This window comes from Cavia porcellus, unplaced genomic scaffold (genome assembly GCF_034190915.1).
Source record: "Cavia porcellus strain 051 isolate PalLab524CR breed Dunkin Hartley unplaced genomic scaffold, mCavPor4.1 scaffold_25, whole genome shotgun sequence".
In the NCBI taxonomy this organism is placed as follows: Eukaryota; Metazoa; Chordata; class Mammalia; order Rodentia; family Caviidae; genus Cavia; species Cavia porcellus.
In genome coordinates, this window is record NW_026947508.1 from 39,260,242 (window position 1) to 39,274,391 (window position 14,150).

At 40.1% G+C, this 14,150-nt stretch overlaps 1 protein-coding gene across 2 annotated transcripts in view; it reads left to right on the forward strand.

The window, feature by feature from the left end:
• Nucleotides 1-1,626: 1,626 nt before the first annotated feature.
• The window catches only part of Nasp (nuclear autoantigenic sperm protein), a 33,056-nt gene continuing 20,532 nt past the window's right edge, over nucleotides 1,627-14,150 (forward strand). Inside the window, exons 1-2 of one of the 2 annotated variants that reach the window (XM_063236377.1) lie at nucleotides 1,627-1,829; nucleotides 8,135-8,182. In XM_063236377.1, coding sequence (XP_063092447.1) covers nucleotides 1,771-1,829; nucleotides 8,135-8,182 — 107 coding nt within the window. In that variant the 5' untranslated portion in view covers nucleotides 1,627-1,770. The remainder of the gene's footprint in view (nucleotides 1,830-8,134; nucleotides 8,183-14,150) is intronic. The other variant, XM_063236378.1, reaches the window with a different exon arrangement.

Genomic DNA, 14,150 nt, shown 5'->3' on the forward strand with positions numbered 1-14,150 from the left:
CAGTTTCCAATGCAGAATGACAGTGCTGGCATTCTGTCCAATATTTTTCATTCCTATGAAGACCTTTACTATATTTTTGGACCTAGTTGTAACACTGGATTATTCTATTTGGTTGAGTGACCATTTTGCAACAGTTCAACTAGCTAAATATGTTAAAGTCGTCATCATTATAGTCATACCACTCTTCTGTTATGAAAACATGTATGGTTCATGTTATCATAATGGTTCATCTTTATTATCCATGTATGAATAATCTGATGATTCACTTTTTTTTTTTTTTTTTTTTGGTACTGGGGATTGAATTTACAATCTTGTGCTTGCCAGGCAGGTGCTTAGGCCACTGAGCTAAAGATCTCTAGTCCATGATTCACTTTTGATCTTTAAAAGTTGCAAATCTGATCCAAGCATAGTGGCACAGCCTGTAATTCTGAGGCTGAGGCAGGAGGGTTATTGCAACCCAGCCTGGGCTACAAAGTGAGCTCAATGCCAGCCTGAACAGCATAGCAAGACCTTGCCTCAAAAAAAAAAACAAAAACAAAAACTTGCAAATCTTTTTTTTCATGTGCCATTGTACTGAATAGGCTACTACTACCAAAAATACATAAATAAAATAAAAAGAAAACTTTAAAAAAAAAACCCAACAAATTCTTGAGTGATGTGAGTGTATTATGCTGTCTCTGATGGTCAGGTAAACATACACAAAAACTGATCCACAGAGCAGCGGATGTAAATCCTGGTTTGACACTTTTGCACTTATACACACACCTGCCTTTCATTGTACCAAGTGAGTAAACACAAACATTACTTCCTGTATCCCTCAGGGAAAGGTATGGAGACACGCAGACGGCTACTATAATGTTAAAGTAAAAATTCACAGTAAAAAAGTAACGCATGTATTTGTGGGGCCCACTGTTAAATATTAATAATCTTAGAGCATTTAAGCACAGTGACCCCCACGTGGCAAACACTGAATGATGGTAGCCCTGAATGGTAGCAGACCGCTAGGAAAAACTAGCCGTTTAGGAATCTGGGAGGGACCTAGGAGGATAGCATCAGTGGATTGGGTTAGCCAAAGGGGACGAGCTCAGAGGGAGGGGCCAGCCTCTTTTCGCTGAAAGCCCGACTTTGAAAAAAACGCGGTGGTTTCAGATGTAACCAATTCTAGAGCAGCATCTTTTTTGCGTCAGTAGTTGCTGAGGTTCAGAGCCACTCGTCTCTCACCGAGGTCAGTTCTAGCCGTTACTGCTGGACCCGTGCTCAACACTTGCATATCTATCCGTTAAGACAGAGGAGACAGAGAAAATCTCTGTCACCTTCTCGGGTGTGCGAACCAGAAGGAGTCCTTTAGCAACTTCTTTCACGTATGCAGAGCAGTACACGCTTCACTTTCTGTGAAGCTGCAGACTGACACCCTGTCAGGAGTTGTAGTATCAAAATTCTAGTTCTTCTTAAGCTACTTGCTACAGAGGCAGGAAGTTGCTTGGGAGAGGAGAAGCGAGAAAGAGAGGGAAGGTAACCTGCAGAGCCGAATAAGGAGATTGGGAGTGTCCTTGGGATAGAAAGGCGACTTGAGTCCTGGCCCTTTAAACTGAGGGGGGGAATCCGGAAGTAGATAGGCGGGGCAAGAGCCCTAGTATATAAGGGAGCTCTGGCCGCGCGGGGTCTCCAATCTGCCATTTTCTGTTCTAAGTGAGGCTGTGGTATCCCAAATTCCCTTCGTTTACCTCACAGGCTCGTTTCCGCCCAGAGGCCCAGCACCGCAGGGGAACGATGGCCACAGAGTCCACAGCTACAGCTGCCATCGCTGCGGATCTAGTCTCCGCTGACAAGTAAGGGAGACCGCGACGATTTCGAAGCACTGGCAGAGTCCGTGGGGAGGGCTGGTGAGCTGGGGCTCCGTCGGAGACTTTAGACAAGAGGAGAGAGGACTGCTTTCTATGGAGCTGCTGCTGATGGTCGGGGGGGAGTCGTCTAGACAGCGGAGCAACACTCCGTTAGCAAAGAGCCCGCGCAAGAGCGAGCGGTAACAGCGGGCGGCTGGCGCCCCCTGCCCTGCTTTTTTCGGCCGCCATCTTGCCGGGGGCCGCGGCACTCTCTGGCCCCTGTCTTCATCCCCCTGCTTGGGGTCGCCGGGAAGGAGGCTGGTCTGCGCCGCGCCGATCTACCCTTATGCTTCTGCCGCCCGAGCGCTTGTAGTATGCGCCTTCCGGTTGAGTCCCTAAACACCCGGGGAATGAGACCTACAGATTTGGCGCCAAAAAAAAAAAAGAACGAGGAAGGAGGCTGGACCCGTGGGATCAAGGGGGCGGGGCATTGGGGGCGGGGTCTTGTGCCGGCTGTGGAGCAGGGGGCGGAGCCTTAAGGAGGCGGGAAAACTCCATTGTTTGGGACTGGGAGGCTTCAGCATTCTGCTTAAACTTCCGCGCGTTGAGTTGCGTTCTATCTGTCCTGCTGCCACCTTGCTCACTTTGTGCTTCCCTCACAACGTAGGTATCAAGACCTACTGTGAGAGTGCCCCTGCCTGTGTTGAGGAGCATCGTATTCTTCAGACTTTGGGCAGGAGTCAGGCTGCTTCCTGGGATATGTTGTCGGGTTGGCAGCTTCCGCGCTCCGCGCTGCATGGAGCTCTTAGCTTTCACTTGTTGCAGAGTGGGTGGTATGCAAGTGGAAGGAAAAAAAAAGGTGCTATTGCTTTGAAAGCGGTACAGTTCCATTCAAGCATAAGCAACTTTTGAATAATAAATAGAAACATCATCATTTCGTGGACATAGTGCTGTTTTGCATATTTTTTTTTATGGGCCTGGTTTTGTTTCTTTCTCTTGTGGACTTGTTAGTCGCTTATCCTGTAAAAGAAAAAGTTGCTATGGGTTTGATTTTTTTTTTTTTTTTTTTTTGAGATAAGATTTACTTATGCAGTTCAGGCTGGCCTTGAACTCACTTTGTAGCTCAAATTGGCCTCCAGCTCCCAGCTATCCTTCTGTCCTGTCTCAGCCTCCCGAGTGCTGGGATTCCAGGCGTGCGCCACCACACCTGGCTTGATTTTTTTTTTTTCCTATCGGTTTATAACCAACCCTACCTGCCTGACTGCCTTCCTTTTTTGTTTTTTTTTTGAAACAAACTACATTTTTTGAAACAAAATACAGAAAGGCCATAAACTTAATGTAACTTAGGGTGGTCTCTGTCTTTTTCAGCGATCTTTTCTGCTTTAGCCTTGAGAGAGCTGGAATTACAGAGGTGTGCCACCACCCGAGGTTTACTTACAGATTTTTGCTTTTTTTTTTTGGTACTGGGAATCGAACTCAGGGCCTCGAGTTTGCCAGGCAGGTACTGAGCTATATCTCTCACCCAACCTCCACCCACAGTTTAATTGTCTTTAAATGTAGTTAATCTGAGGTTTTTTTTGTCTCTGCCCTTCCTAGTTGGTCATGAAAAGCAGTGGTTCTCAAACTACCTTTAAAATCAATTGGGAATTTTTATTTATGTATGTATTTATTTTTGGTACCGGAAATCAAACCCATGACCCCATACTAGGCAGGCAGGTGCTGTGCTATTGAGCTGTATCCCTGGCTTCTTATTTATTACTTTTTTTTTTTTTTTTTTGAGACAGTGTCTCTAGTTTGGCCTGGCCTGAAACTTGTGGCAATCCTCCTTCCTCTGCCTCCTGACTGTCTAGATTACAGGCATTTGCCACCATGCCCAGCTCTTCGACATTGGTTCAATGGAGCCAAGATAGTTCTGTTGTATATCTGTTACACAAAGAATTCTCGCTGGGAGTAGTGGTGCTAGTCTATAATCAGAACATTTGGGAGGCTAAGGCTGAGGCAGGAGGATCACTGAGAGTTTGAGGCCAGCCTGGGCTATGTTTTATAGAGGGTAGAGGGACCCTGCTTCAGAAGACAAAAAAAAAAAAAAAAAAAAAAAAAAGAAATTCCCTTTTACGGTGCTACCTAATTAGTAGTCAATATTCTAACTTTTAAGTACTGGAGGGAAACTTAACCCCTCCAGTACTTAAAAGTTGTGTGTGTTGTGTTTTTTTTTTTTTTTTTTTTGTACTGGGGATCGAACTCAAAACCATGCACTTGCAAGGCTTATGCCTTGAGCTAAATCCGCGGCCCAAGGTGTGTGTTTTTAATAGGTAATAAAAGTATGAACAAATTTCTCTTGTATATTGGAGGTCATCTATTTCTAGCCTGTTAGGTTATTAGTGAACTAACCTTTAATTTTCTGTAATGTCATTTACAGATTGTATGTGCCTGGAGAAAAAAAAAGTTTTTTTTTTAGCCATAAATGTAAACTAAAAATGAGCGATTATATGTGTTGAGGTTTGTTTTTTGGCGCCACGGATAGAACTCAACAGGCAGGCACTTAGGCTGCTGAGCTAGACCCCTGGCCCAGGTTTTGTTTTGAGACAAGTGGGTTAGCCTTGAACTCTGTAAGTTAGCTCAGACTGGCCTGGAATTTATGGTGATTCTCTGGCTTTTGCCTCCCAAGTGCTGGGAATTACAGAAGTGGACCACCATGCCTGGCCCTGATGGTTTCTGAATAAAATTTATTTGATATACATGAATACAGTGTAAAGTGGTATTTAATGTCTTCTGTAAGTGAAAGTACTCTAGATGAAGATAGAGAAATTAAGCGACGCTCCAGTTTAAGTCCTAGTATTTCAGTTTTCGCTTCCTCTTCTCTTCCAAAGACTTAACTGGCAGGAAATTACCTGACTCTAGTTAGCCTAATTCTCTTCCAAAGACTTAACTGGCAGGAAATTACCTATCTAGTTAGCCTAAGAGAACATTAAAAATGGCACATCTCAGTTAAGTACCTGTAAATTAACTGGTGGAACTATTAAGAAATAAATCTTCTGAGTTGTTTAGGGCAAGGTAAAGAAAAAAACTTTACTTTAGGCTTTAGGTAAGAATGCTTAGGCCGAGCATGGTGGTACATGCCTGTAATCCCAGCACTTGGGAGGCTGAGGCAGGAGGTTTGCCATAAATTTGAGGCCAGCCTGGTCTATACACTGAGACCCTGTCTCAAAAAAAAAAAAAAAAAAAAAAAAAAAAGGCGCTCATTATAATTTGTTTTAACCATTGAAAGGTTAAAAATTGGTAAAATAGTAAAGAGAAAAAAATTTGGATGAGAAATCCTCAATCAGACTATGTTGTTTGCTTTTGTTACTAGCGCCATTGTTTAGGCATGTGGCACCATGCTCTTTATGTTTTGAGACAGTCTCACTAACTTGCTTATGCTGGGCTAGAATTTGAAAATCCTACATCTTCTATCTCTTAATACTTGGGTGGCAAATGTGTGCTGCCCAGTTCATATTTTATTATTTTGTAGATAAAAGCCTTCCCATTTTGTTTTTCCTAAGAATGAGGAACAGGTACGTGTGTTTGTGTTTCATTTTCTGTGAGTTTACTTATGCCCATTAATTTTTTCCACTAGGTTTTTCTCCTGCTATTGATTGTTAAAATTCTATGGGTCGTTGTAGCTCAAGGGTAGAGCACTTACCTAACATTGCTAAGGCCCCGAGGTTTGATTCCCTAGTACTGCTGTCCATTTCTCTGTATATTTGCTAAGTAGCCTTTCCTGAAACAAATTAGATGGAGTAGAATTTATCAGTCTTCTATGACAGTCCCCACTGGCTGTCTGCACAGCCGGAAATGAGTCAGCTACAGCAGGCCTAAGGCTACCCTGTACCTCTAGTTTACCTCCTGAGCTTGCGCTCCTCACTCAACTAGGGCATCTGAGATTTTTATAAGTGTGTGAACCCATTGTATAGTGAACTGCATATTGGAGAGATCCAGGTGTGTGCTGCTTTTTTTTCCCCCTCCTTTTTGGAACCAGGAATCTGAACTCAGGACCTTGAGTTTGCCAAACAGGTGCTGTGCCACTGAGCTATAGCGCTGGCCCCAGGGTGTGTGCTTTTTATGAAAATTTGTTGACTGTCGATTTAAGATGGAGCTGAGGCAGTAATGTTAGGGCTGAGGTAGTGATGTTAGCACTGGAGAGCAGCTGCAAAGTTTTCATTTGTTTTACTCATTTTTTTTTTGTCTTTTTTCCTTTTTATCGGTACCAGGGATCGAACTCATGCCGCTGAGCTAAATCTCCAGCCCCTATTCATTGTTTTTTTCAGTCAAGGTTTCACTCTGTAGTTAGGCTGATCTATTTTTTTTTTTTTGAGACTTGATGGAGAAGAGTTTATTTTTTTTCTGCACAGCCCCACACCATTTGTTATTAGTTGATTTTTCTCTCTATCCTTTTTTTGGGGGGAAGGAGGGAACCAGAAATCAAACTTAGGACCTTGCGCCTGCCAGGAAGACACTTATACTGCTGAGCTATATTCCCAGCCCCATTGGTTGATTTCTTGATGATGGTTACCCTTTCTGGAGTGAGATGAAATTACAGCATTGTTTTCATTTGCATCTGAAATGACCACTGATGTTGAACACTTTTTCATATTTTAATTTTCTGTTTCTACTTTTTCATCTGAGAAGTATTTATTTATATCGGGTGCCCATTTTTGGATTAGGTCTTTAAATTGGGGTAGGGTTTGGTTTTTTGAATTCTTTATATATTCTAAATATTAGTCCTTTAAGGAAGACCTGATTAAAAATGTTCCCACATTGGGTTGTCTCTTACTGGACATGGTGGTGTTTGCTTGTAATTCCAGCAGGGAGACTGAGGCAGGAGGATTGCTGGGAGTTCCAAGCCAGTCTGGGTTACATAGTAAGTTCAGGTCCAACCTGAATTTCAGAGAGAATTGGTCTCAAAAAACTACAGATTGTGGGTTACCTCTTCACTGTGTTGCTGGTTTGTTTTGATATACATGTTCCTATCTGTTTTGATGTGGGAACTGGAAGAAGTCAGTGAGAAAGATGAAATTTCTAGTTCTTCAAATTTATATTATATTAAGGAAGGGTTTTCTAAAGTAGGGAAGAATTGAGATTTAATAATAGTACCAATAGTACACCATGACCATGACCTTATCTGTGATTTAGTTTACCTGTTACAGACAGTACTCTAGAGGCTGAGTCAGAATGACCTTGAGTTTGGACCTAACCTAGACAATTTGTCAACATCTGTTTTAAAATAATTAAAAGGAGCTTGGAATGTAGTTCAGTATGAAGGTTGTGGATTCAATCTCTAGTGCCACCAATAACAAAAATCCAAAAACAATAAAACCCACAAAAAAGCAGCTATTATAAAATGGATTATATATCTTTAAAAGATACTGAAAAATTATTTTGATTTGGGGTTGGAGGAATGCTATAGGAAGAAAAAGGCAGCAAAAAGCTTTCCTTCTTTTTTGTTTTTGGAACAATGTCTCACTTTGTATTTCAAACTGGCCTTGAACTCACTATGAAATCCAAGCTACCCTTAAACTCACTATGTAGCCCAGGTTGGTCTGTACTCATTTATCTTCATGCTTCAGTCACCTGAGTACTGGGATTACCGGCATGCTCACCATGCCTGCAGGTAGTCATTTTGAGGCCTGCTTTTAAATTTTGTTGGCCAAGTGTGGAATAGTCTTTTGTGCTAGTTTGGTTTTAGTGCTAAGGTAATACTGACCTGAGGACTATACTTGATGCCTATGAACTGTTCCGGAAACTTTGTTTTTTGAGACATTGTTTTGCTAGATAGTTAAGGCTGTACTGGAACTTGGCAGTGATCCTCCTGGGCTACAAAGAGAGCCCAAGACCAGCCTGAACCACATAGCGAGACCCTGTCTCAAAAAAAAAAGTTGTGTGATTCTCTATTCCACAGTTTTGAGTGGATAATTAACATAAGTAAATCAATAATAGTTGGTCTATATTTGGCTTTTCTTCTTCTTCTTCTTTTTTTTTTTTTTTTTTGGTCTTTTCGTTTTTATCGGTACCAGGGATTGAACTCACCACTGCCTGCTTGCGAGGCAGGCACTTATGCCGCTGAGCTAAATCCCCAGCCCCAGCTTTTCTTCTTCTTGGTAGTGGGAATTGAACTTGGGACCTCATGCTAGGCAGATGTTATGCCACTAAGCTATCTCTCCAGTCTTATATTTAGAGTTTAATAAATAAATGATACCTCTATTCCTTTATATTTTTCTGAATTTAACTACCAGCCTTAAATAGCTCCATTTTTACTATTTTTTTTATTACAGAATTGAAGATGCTCCTGCTCCTTCTACTTCTTCAGATAAAGTGGAAAGGTAAGATAAATTACATGGCACAGATTCTTAGGAACTAAAGCCCCACATTTTAATTCTTTTTAGTTTTCCTTTCCCTTGGCTCATTATTTTAACTGCTAACAAGACTAAACCTCTTGGGGCTGGGGATTTAGCTCAGCGGCATAAGCGCCTGCCTTGCAAGCAGGCAGTCGTGAGTTTGATCCCCGGTACCGATTAAAAAAAAAAAAAAAAAAAGACTAAACCTCTTGTCTGTAACATGTATAGAGTGCTGGAAATAATGTTTTCAGGTTTTGTTTTTGAGATGTGGAGCCAGTGTGTAGTTTAGACTGGCTTTGGACTCAAGGAACTCCTCCTGTCTCAGCCTTCCCATCTGTTGGGGTTACAGGTGTGCACTAGCATAGTAGGCCAATCCTCAGGATTTTTTGTATTAAAATGTTAGAATTAAAAGTAACTTAATTCTGTTGATCACTTGTGATCTCCAAATTCTGCTGGACAACTCTTTGTTCACATAATCTTAAACATTCTATTCTAGTAACCCTCTTGCTTGCCTTTTTTTTGACAGGGCTCTTTTTTGACAGGGTCTCGCTATGTAGTTTAGGTTGGCCTTGTTCACTTTGTTTATTTCTTTTCTTTATTTTTTTTTTTTTTAAATCAGTACTGGGGATCGAACTCACGACCACCTGCTTGCAAGGCAGGTGCTTGTGCCGCTGAGCTAAATCCCCAGCTCCTGGCCTTGTTCACTTTGTAACCCAGACTGGTGTTACAACAATTGATCTTTCTGCCTCAGCCTCCTGAATACTGAGATCACAGGTGTGCACCACCACGCCTGGCTTCCCTCTTGCTTTTACTGGATGATTTTACTATAATTGAAATTTTTTTTAATGAATAAGCAACAGGAAATTTCTTAATATTATAGCATGAATCTGTACCTAGATAACTTTCTCCTTTTGGAAGTTGGTGCTTTTATTCAACAGTACTCAAAGTTGTATTTATTTCTTTTTTTTTGTCTTTTTCATTTTTACCGGTACCAGGGATTGAACTCACGACTGCCTGCTTGCAAGGCAGGCGCTTATGCCGCTGAGCTAAATCCCCAGTCCCGTATTTATTTCTTTATTAAGTTTTTAGGGTCCAACTCAGGACCCTACCATTGAACTACATTCTTAGGCCTGAATGGTTTTTTGTTGTATTCTTTGGGGGATTCCCAGGACCTCTCCAGGGATCCATGGAGATTGTATTTTGTCATGAGACTTTTTTTTTTTTTTGCTGTGTTGACCACTAATTTTACAAAAGCAAAGAGGAGTAAACCTGCTGTCTCAGTTACTTTTCTCATTACCAAGACAAAATACTTAAAGGAGGAAAGGTATATTTGGCTTGTAGTTTGGAAAGGTGTCAATTCATAGTTCGCTGGCTCCAAGACATGGTGGTATGGTAGAGGCATCACAGAGGAGAAACTGTCCATGGTAGACTGTGACAGGCTACAAGTGAGTGACAATCATTGAAGTTCATTCTGTCCCTTATATCTTAGTAGGCTGCCTGCCTTAATCATACTTTTAATCCTAGCCTTGCACTTTGAATTAATCCTAGTATACACAGTTTAGATCCAGCCACATCCAAAAAGCCCCACCTATAATCACATGAAGCTTTGGGGAACATCTAGACACAAGCCAAAAAACCTGCTGATGTCCCTTAACATTCATCAAGGAAATGGCACCAAATAGTTAGTAGTCTTGTTTTTGTTGCCCAGAATTGCCTCTTCAGGTTCCAGAAGACTTTTAGGATTCCTTTCTCTAATTCTGTGAGATATGCTGTTGGAATCTTGATTGGGATTACATTGAATCTGTATAACAGTTTTGGAAGTATGACCATTTTCACTGTATTGGTTCTGCTTATGCAAGAGCACAGGACATCTTTCCATTTTCTAATATCCACTTGAATCTTCTTGTTTTTCAGAGTACTGTAATTCTTTTTTTTTTTTCTGTCTTTTTCTTTTTTATTGGTCCCAGGGATCGAACTCACGACTGCCTGCTTGCAAAGCAGGTGCTTATGTCACTGAGCTAAATCCCCAGCCCTCACTCTTGATTCCCAATTGTGGGAATGAGTCTTTTCCTTTTTTTTGGATAAGTGTTTATCAAAACAATTTTTTTTTTTTTTGGTACTGGGGATCGAACTCACAACTGCATGCTTGCAAGGTAGGCACTTATGCCGCTGAGCTAAATCACCAGTCCCATCAATTTTATTTAATCTTTCTTTTTTAAAAAATTTTTATTTAAAGAAAGACTAAATAAAACAAAATGGATAGAAATAGTACATATGTTCAGAGAAAAAATAAACAAGAAATCACTAGTTGATGTTTACATACTGTCCTTTTACAAATAGTTGTTCAAGATACAAGATGGGAATTCCAGCAGCGAGACTGCAGTTCTGTTCAACTATCCAACAAAAGCTTAGCAATATGGTTATCAATTCTATACACTTAAACATACATGCAGTTATTCATATCTTCATTTATGTTGAGATTAAGCAAACTAAAGCAGGCTAAAATTCTGGTTTTTTTTTTTTTTTTTTTTGGTCTTTTTTGTTTTTATCGGTACCAGGGATCGAACTCACGACTGCCTGCTTGCAAGGCAGGTGCTTATGCCACTGAGCTAAATCTCCAGCCCCGCTAAAATCATTCTGAACAAAGAATAATAGTATTGCTCGATTTCACATCATGATACTCTGGGATCAGCAGTGGGTACTGTAGGGTCTTTTTTTTTTTTTTTTTCCCTAAGTTTAAAGAAAGACTAAACAACAGAAAACGGGTAGAAATAATACATAACTTTCAAAGAAAAAGTAAACAGTAAGAAATCACTCGTTGATGATTACAGATTGTCCTCTTGCAAATAGTTATTCAAGATACTAAAATGGAACATATAAAATGGGCATTCAAACAGTGAGACTGCAACCAGTTCTGTTCAACTATCCAACAAAACCTTAGAAATATGGTTATCAATTCTATACACTTAAACATACATGCAGTTATCCATATATTCAATTATGTTGAGATTGAACAAACCCAAGGAGGCTAATATCACTCTGAACAAAGTATATTGCTGGGTTTTACATTATGACACTCCAGGATTAGCACTGGGTACTTTATTATCTGTTTTTCTTCAAAGTATTTGTTCATTTCATCATCTGTCATAAGATCAGTTCTCATAAGCTGTTTATAGGTTCTACACATGTATGAGTCTTTTTTTTTGTCTTTTTGAGACAGGGTCTCTCTATGTGGTTCAGGCTGGCCTTGAGCTCACTTTGTAGCCCAGGCTGGTCTTTTTTTTTTTTTTTCCCTTTTGTCTTTTTCATGTTTTTGTTTTTGTTTTTCTTTTTTTAAATTGGTACCAGGGATTGAACTCACGACCGCACACTTGCAAGGCAGGCACTTATGCTGCCTGAGCTAAATCCCCAGCCTCCCCAGGCTGGTCTTGAACTCACAACAATCCTCCTGCCTCAGCCTCCCGAGTGCTGGGATTACAGGCATGAGCCATCACGCCTGGCTAAATGCATGAGTCTTAATATGTATTTCTATCCTTTCTATATTAGAGGGAGAAACAAAACAAAGCAAGACAAAACAAAATGTATTCCTATAAACATATGAAACGAAAAAGACATATAAGACTGTTGTACAAGGAATTCTACCATAGTTCTTGTGTTGTCTCTTGTTATCTTCAATAGAATTGGCTATATCATTAGATATAGTATAATTGAATATATCAGTACATACCAGTATTAATAAAAACACAACTTTGTATATATTATAAAACTTCAAAAACAGGCAGTAATGAAACCAGAATGTGTATCATAGTGAGTCTTGTCATCTTCAGTGTAGTTGCCTGTATTCTCCGACTAGATACTATTAATCATATCAGTTTTGAATAAAGTCTGTCGATACCAAACAGCAATCAGACAAACCAGATTTAACTAAGATCAGTCATGATTAAACAGTATAAGTCGTATAGGGCTCCAGATTAAGTTAATAGGAAATTAAAGATGATTACTGTGCTATTTTCTGATGTTTTGGGATAGCTATCTGTGCCCTCAAATCTAATGCAAATAGACACTGGGACAGAATAAAATCTTATCTAACCAGAGTGGTGCTAGTAATGTGGGTTATAAATCCTGATACACTATTAACAGTATCTTTTGCCATCTTTTTTAAGACTCTCCCTCTCCTTTCACTTCCCCAGGTTACACTGTGCATTTTGGGATCTGACCAAGACCCTTGGTTAAACTGGGTTGGGGGGCAACCTGATATTTACCTAAGTGGTTCCGAACCTTCTCTCTCCTGGACTTGATCTCTAATTGTATTCCTTTACCTGTTAAAGCTTGTCTTTGCTACCTATCCCACAAATACTGGTCTAGTTGCCCCTACTACTCTCTGGTTCTCTGTCACATAAAGCGTTGTTTTCTCATATTTGATTTTCAGTCCATGTACTCTTTTTCATGTTAATTATATTTCCTATAAATAGCATCTCAGTAGACCCTACCTCCTGATCTACTTCACATGTGTCTTTTTTTTTTTTTTAAATTTAGTGTATCAGGGCCATCTATATTAAGAGATTATATCCAACCTCCTGCCTCATTTCTTTCCTTTTTTTTTTTTTTAACTTTTTATCAGTACCAGGGATCGAACTCACGATCACCTGCTTGCAAGGCAGATGCTTATGCCGCTGAGCTAAATCCCCAGCCCCATCCTGCCTCATTTCTGTTACGCTCTTTTTTTTGCCATCAGTTGTCTGCTTATCGTCTTCATTCTGCTTTCTGCTCCATTCATTGAAGCCTCTCTGGTACTGTTCCTGGAACCCTAGTACTTTTCTCTCTCTCTAGAATGCCCTGCAGTATACTCTATAGAGTTGGATTGGTGGTTGCGAATTTTCCAAGTTCCTCTTTGTCTTGGAAGCATCTTGTTTCTCTATTAATTTCTAGAGACAGTTTAGCAGGGTATATCAATCTGGGCTAGAGCTTATTTTCTTTCATGGTTTGGAATATTTCACTCCAGGCTCTTCTTGACTTGATGGTTTGTGTTGAGAAGTCTGCCGTTATTCTGATGGGCCTTCCTTTATAGGTTATCTGTTTCTTGTCTCTAATAGCTTTTAATATTCTGTTATTTTTGAATTTCTGGGATCTTGATTATTATATGCCTGGGTGTAGCTCTGTTTTGGTTGTAGGTGGCTGGAGTTCTGTATGACTTATACATCAGAATATTATTTCCTTTTCCTATGTGTGGGAAGTTTTCCTTAATTATTTCTGTGAAAATAGCCTTTGTAGTTCCTTTGTACCCCTGCTTCTTCATTCACATTCTTCTAGCCTTTGTATTTTTACTGCTTGTTTCCTTGTTATTTTTAAAAAGTTTAAAAAAACTTTTATCCAGTTTGGATAATCTATCTTTAGTTTCTTTCAAGCAGATTTGCCATCTTTGCATAGTTTTTTTTTTTTTTTTTTTTTTTAAATTGGTACCGGGGATCGAACTCATGACTGCCTGCTTGCAAGGCAGGCGCTTATGCTGCTGAGCTAAATCCCCAGCCCCTCCATAGAGTTCTTAATTTCCTGGTAATCTCTTTGAATCTACTTCATGTATTCTATATTTTCTTTATATTCTTCATCAAATGGTTCTCTCCTTTGTTTGAGTTCCTCCCTTCCGTCTGTGTCTTCTTGAGGGGTGCTTAGCATCTCTTTTATTAATCTTCTATCTTGCTTTGCTTGGCTAAATATTTCACTTTTGAACTCGTCTATGAGGTCCCAAATATATCTCTTTATGTCCACTGGTGCTGTGTCTGATATTGCATGTTTGCTGTTCTCATTCTCCTTTGTACTTACCTGTCCTGGGTCAATGTTCTCAGGGTTGGAACCTGGGGACTTTTTGTTGTTGCTTCCTCTTCTCATCTTTTTTTTTGTTTCTTCCAGGAGGCCCCAGTTTCTTTCTTTATTAGTTACAATTCTTCTGAAGTGG